Below are 5,741 nucleotides of genomic sequence, written 5' to 3'. Positions count from 1 at the left end.
TTGATTGAAAATCCAAATTTCAAGTCAACGTTTTGGTGGGGTCTGTTGGTTTTTTTGAAAGTGGTATTCAGTTCTACACTGGTGACCTACTGGTCATCGAGATTTACGTTTCGGAGGCGAAAATTTGAATCAAAGGTCCGTCGTGAAAAATAAATATGGGGAAGTGAAAAATTAATATGGGGAAGTGAAAAATAAATATGGGGAAGTTTTAGGGTTTTAAAATACAGGCGTTGTACCTTAGGCTTTTTTTTAGAAAAACAAATAGTTGTACCTGGGGCTGGGAGTTGGGATATCTCCTATCTGATCTATTGAAATTGTGAGAATCTCAATCAGTTAAGAACGGAATTAGCTCAGTGGTAGAGTAGTAGATTGCAAATCTATTGGTCGCTGGTTCGAACCCGGCATTCCGCTCTTTTTATACAATACTCATACATAGCCTTCTTGTATATAAATAATTATGAACGACTAAGGCGGTTCGGATGTGCTACGGGACTTCGAGTGCATTTGTGACTTTTAACTTCAACAAGTGTATTCTCTACATATATGGGCCTGTTTTGGACTACCACACTCGAACAATTAAGTAAATTATTGACACAGTTCGGTATTCAAAACTGATGACTATAAGGGCTTTCCGTTGTTGGCTTCGTTTTGGGCGAATTTAGACTATATTTTAGGAATTGGCTTTGTATTGGCTTTGAGTTTGCTTCATATTGGCTCTATATTGGCTTCATATTGGCTTTGAATCGGCTTCATAGTGGCTTCATATTGGCCTCATATTGGCTTCATATTGACTTCATACTGGCCTTGTTGGCGCTCAAATTGAAATGATTATGATATAGCGGCTGAGAAAACGTATTTTATGTATCGAGACCCAATCTGGCCTGAAACCCTATGGGCACGAATAGGGGTCAGGACAAAATTGTAAGTCAAAAGTCCCACCTACCCCCCCCGGGTTTTCGGACTCCCTCCGGACTCCGGTGCCTAAAACCAAAGTAGCACATCCCGCCTAGGTATAAAAAAGAACAAGCTGACAGACGAGGACAGAATATTACAAAAATTAAAACGAACAAAAACAAAAAACAAAAAAAAGTTCTCTATATAAAAAGACATCAGACTATAGATTTTTTTGTTAAAAAAAACTAGACTTTTTAAGTTCTGATAAAATTGAACAGACTTTTGTCTAATTTTCAGAAGGCTATGACTTTGTACTATTTACTTTTGAGTTTTTAAAAACACTTTTATTATTATAAAATCGTTCAAGACTTCAAGTTCCGCTTCAACATTCATTCCGTTTTTGTGCTCGATTTTGTTTCCAGAAAAAGCAATAGTAGGCTATATTGAATTGTGTTTTTTTATCCAATACACAATTGTCATTGCTATTCAAAAAATAAATACAATGTAGTAGATCTATTTATGTTCAAGTTGGAACCTAAAGTCCTAAATGAGAAAACCGGCAAATACTTTCAAAATAAAAACATATTAAAATGCTATTTAAACAATTTTAAAGCGTCAAGAACCTTCAGAACGAAAACTCAGATAAAAAGAACATTGTACATCTATAGCCCCTCATTTTCAACTTATTGCGAAAAAACCAGAAGCCATTGGCTTGCACAGAAGTAATCACAAATCATCACCTCACAGGTTAGGCCAAGAACTTGCGTATACGCGAACTGCAAGGTACCAGGAACAATCATGGTCGGGGTAAACACTTGTTGTTCATCCTTGTCTAAGCTGGAAAAACGTATCAGTTTCCAACACGGATTGAAGCAAAAATGTTCTAAAAAAGATTAGTGCAAAAGTGGATCATGGAGAAATGATTGCATTGATGGGTAGTTCTGGAGCGAGAAAGACAGCTCTTCTGAATACCTGGGTTGGTAAACGACATGTCTTTTATCTGTGACGACACGTCGCGACCGTCTTTTACATTATTACGATGCCGACACATCGCGACAATTACGTCGCGACATGTCGTTTGGTCAAAAGACAACATGCACCTGTTTTGTTTCGAAAAAATCAAAACGGATCAATCACAATTCCTTATACAAAATCCTCCAATGGTATAGTGTTGTCCAAAATTGGTTTACACCTATTGTCAAAACAACGAAATGCACCTTTTTTATTCTGCCTGGTGAAATCCGATCGGAAATGCACCTCAATTGTCTTTGAGGTTTTAAAATATAATCGATTATAGATTATATTATATATATAGTTTATGTATGAATATAAATGATATAATATAATTGATTATAGAATATATAATATAATATAATTGATTATAGATTATATTATATATTTTATTATATATATAATATATGTATGTATATATATAATATTATATAATTGATTATAGATTATTTTATATGTACGATATATGTATGTATATATAATATATAATTAATTACGGGCTTACGGCGAATTTACGCGTATACTATGTCTATTTTGTTGTTAACTTGTTATTGTACAGTTGTGACTTGTGAGTCTGTCCGAGTCTGAGGCTATATTGCCGAGCGCGTGAGACACTGAGACAGTGAGACTCCAACGCCTAACGGTCACGGTGTCAGTTGTTATTTGTCAAATGTGAAATTCGGTCAAACTGACACTGCCACGAAGGACCCAGAAAAAAAAATACACCCCAATTATCAGGACTAGTCCTATAGGTCCTAGTGGACCTGGGCAGGTGCACCTGAACCTCGTATATAATGGACTGGTATGGGCACCTGTAGACGACTTGCAAGACGACATGTTGTCTAGAGGTAGGTCGACATAGTAGTAAACGACATATCGCGACCGTCTTTTACATCTTTTTTTTTGGCGACACGTCGCGGCCTCATACCAGCCCAGCTGAATACGCTGGCTGGAAAGATGCAAGGAATCTTCGAAGGGGAGATTCTTGTCAATGGACTGCACTGTAAAGATATAGATTTCAGAGCGCACATGGGTTACGTTACTCAGGATGACTGTCTTTTAGAGCAAGCCACAGTAGGCGAGATCTTACTGGTAGATGCCAATCTTAGATCGCCCAAAGATATGTCGGCCGAGTTGAATACACGTGTCAAGAATAGTGCCGCGGATCTGGGCATTGGTCACGTGTTAAATACCCAGGTGGGAGGTTTTTGGAAGAAGGGTATTTCGGGTGGAGAGCGTAAAAGAGTTAGCATTGCAGTGGAACTTATCAAAAATCCGGCGCTTCTGCTGCTGGATGAGCCAACTTCTGGTCTCGATTCTTTCTCTGCAAGGCAAGTTGTGAACTATGTAAAAAAAAATGCAACCAATCACGGTACGGCAATCATAGCTTTTATCCACCAACCTCGGTTAAGCGTATTCCAAACTTTCGACAAAATCCTTGTACTACCTAAAGGACGCACTGTGTACTTTGGGTCACCTAACGATGTTGTTCAGTACTTAACCGAGCTCGATTTTCTATGCCCACCATTCGAATCCGCCGCAGATCACATAATAGATGTTGCATCTATTGACACGCGCACCAGAAAATTAGAGCAAATCTCAGAGACCCGGAATGATCATCCTGCAGATGTCTGGACTCAACTCAACATAAACACCGCATTGAAGGTTCACTTGACATAACCAAGATCAAACTCACCCCTGAGGCTAGATATGAAAGTCAAGTACCCCTTGCACACGAGTTCAGGATCCTGCTAGCTCGTGCAGCCGTGCAGATGAAGCGAACATATATAGTTACTCTAGTCATGATATTCGTCGAGTGGCTTGGTGGCATGCTTGTTGGTCTGTCGTTCTTTCGCATTGGGTACGAAACACCCACCGAGGCGAATGGCCGGCTTTCCACTCTTATGTTAATCATGATAGTTGTTTGCTTCTGGTCGTGTCAGTTTGCTGCCGGGTTCTACTTTTTATATGATAAGGTTTACAGCAAAGAACGAGATACCGCAATGTACCGCGTGGGTACACACTTCATTACGTCTGCACTTTTACAGGAACTTTCCGACATGCTGCTGCCAATAGTCGCTTTAACGCCTATTTACTTCTTGACAAACATGTGGGTGGAGGTCAGTGCCTTTAGTTGGTATATAGTATTTCTTATGGCGACCGCTTACGCATCATACGGGGTAGGGGCGTTGATAGCTGTTGCTTGCAACCACACGCTGATCACCTATCTATTTACCCCGGTCGTATTTTTGACGTGTTGACTTATCTGACCACCTTATATCGTGCTCCATACACAAATCTGATTACTTTACCGGCTGCCCCTGTGGCAGATTCCTGTACGCCACACACTATTATAGACAGCACTCTTGGCGTTCGTACGGAATTAATGAAGAATCAGCAGTCAGCAACGTCTGGTATAGATTCTACAAAGGCTGATATAGAGAGTGCCTTAGAAGCCCAAAGCCCTGTGTGCAACTATATTGAAACCGTGCAACTTTGAAACACACAAAACACAATTATACTTTTGTTGTGGTGTTGAAAAAAGACAATATATATACTTCTTCATACATATTATTAATTTATTAAAAAACAAACAAACAAATAAATAGAAAGAGCGAACAGAAGCCTGACCCCGACATCCTGAGTCCTGACTGGCAGAACCCTCCAACGACTATTTAAAGTCAAATACTCTCGACACACAAAATACAGATGAAAAACTGAAAACGCAACACTTTTAAAAAATATATAAATTGATCAATGAGCTTCGATTTCTCAAATTGAGCTCAGCCCTTATCTTGCTGTCTATCCGCTCGCTACGCGCCACGCGCCACACAAACTATATTCACCGCAGTGGTGTGCTAAAAGCCGTGAGTATAATGAAGCGAAAAGCAGCGGTTGAATCCATCACAGCTTCTCGTATGGGGTAGAAACACACATAGCATCCAGTAATATCTTCTGCAAATTTATGGCAAGAAGTAGAGGTAAACTTGCACTAAGAATTCGCGCATTTAGGGGGGCTTTTGGTGTGATTTGCACTGACTAATATTTTGTGCAGTATCTATATATGGCAGAATCGATTTTGCACACTGAGAAGAATAAGTTCCAAATCAAGACGTGCCATTGATACGCGTTACATTGAAATACAAAAAATACTCGCAGGACTATCTAATTTACCGCTGCGCAGGAGGATATTATCATTGATACAGAAACCACTTCCAACTACAGTTCGCCTTATTGCCAATAAATTTAAATATTCCGCGGTCAATGTGATAAATTTATACATTCCGTTTGGTGCGGGCGAATACTTCCCTAGCCCATTTCTATTTCTCCAAGATGGTAAATTCAGTGGTCGATGTAATAGTAAATATATCCGATCTTGAGATCGTGCAGGGTAGCTTTGCAGGTCTTGAGCCGCAACTTTAACAAGCCTCACATCTAAGAGCAAATTTTGAACCGAACCGTGTCTTGGTGCGGTCGTCGCCTGCAAGGACAGAGTCTAAGTCTCGATATTTACTCTAGTAAAGCCAGCTAGTACACTATAAAATGCCTATCTATAGATACAAACATCCGCAAATCACCAGGTCATATTGATAAGTAAGTTTCACAATGACCGTAAAACTTGCATGGACAAGCAATGAAGTTGATATCCGAGCAAAAAACTGACTTCAAAGCAAAGCACATTTAGATGTATATGACAGTATATTTACAACAATCCCAAAATAAATGTGACTGACCGAATAGGAAAACATACATACACACATAATGCTCACACGTACACACACACACACAAACACGCACGCACACGTAAATATATATAGAAACGTAGAAATAAAGAA

The 5,741-nt window shown here is 39.3% G+C and overlaps 2 protein-coding genes and 1 non-coding gene across 3 annotated transcripts; all 3 read left to right on the top strand.

Annotated features, from left to right (window-relative positions):
- The first annotated feature begins 339 nt into the window (after positions 1–339).
- On the top strand, positions 340–411 carry SARC_30194. Its single transcript has one exon. It is a non-coding gene; the product is annotated as a tRNA-Cys (tRNA).
- Positions 412–2,841: 2,430 nt separating this feature from the next.
- SARC_08678 (hypothetical protein) lies at positions 2,842–3,585 on the top strand (the record flags this gene model as incomplete). Its single annotated transcript, XM_014297340.1, has 1 exon — positions 2,842–3,585. The coding sequence occupies one exon, from the start codon at positions 2,842–2,844 to the stop codon at positions 3,583–3,585; it is 744 nt and encodes a 247-aa protein (XP_014152815.1).
- Positions 3,586–3,707: 122 nt separating this feature from the next.
- On the top strand, positions 3,708–4,405 carry SARC_08677 (hypothetical protein; the record flags this gene model as incomplete). Its single annotated transcript, XM_014297339.1, has 2 exons — positions 3,708–4,042; positions 4,267–4,405. The coding sequence occupies 2 exons, from the start codon at positions 3,708–3,710 to the stop codon at positions 4,403–4,405; spliced, it is 474 nt and encodes a 157-aa protein (XP_014152814.1).
- Between the last annotated feature and the right edge of the window lie 1,336 nt (positions 4,406–5,741).

This window comes from Sphaeroforma arctica (assembly GCF_001186125.1).
Source record: "Sphaeroforma arctica JP610 unplaced genomic scaffold supercont1.802, whole genome shotgun sequence".
In the NCBI taxonomy this organism is placed as follows: domain Eukaryota; class Ichthyosporea; order Ichthyophonida; genus Sphaeroforma; species Sphaeroforma arctica.
The sequence above is the reverse complement of the archived record's forward strand: the minus strand, read 5'-3'. Positions and strand labels throughout refer to the sequence as shown.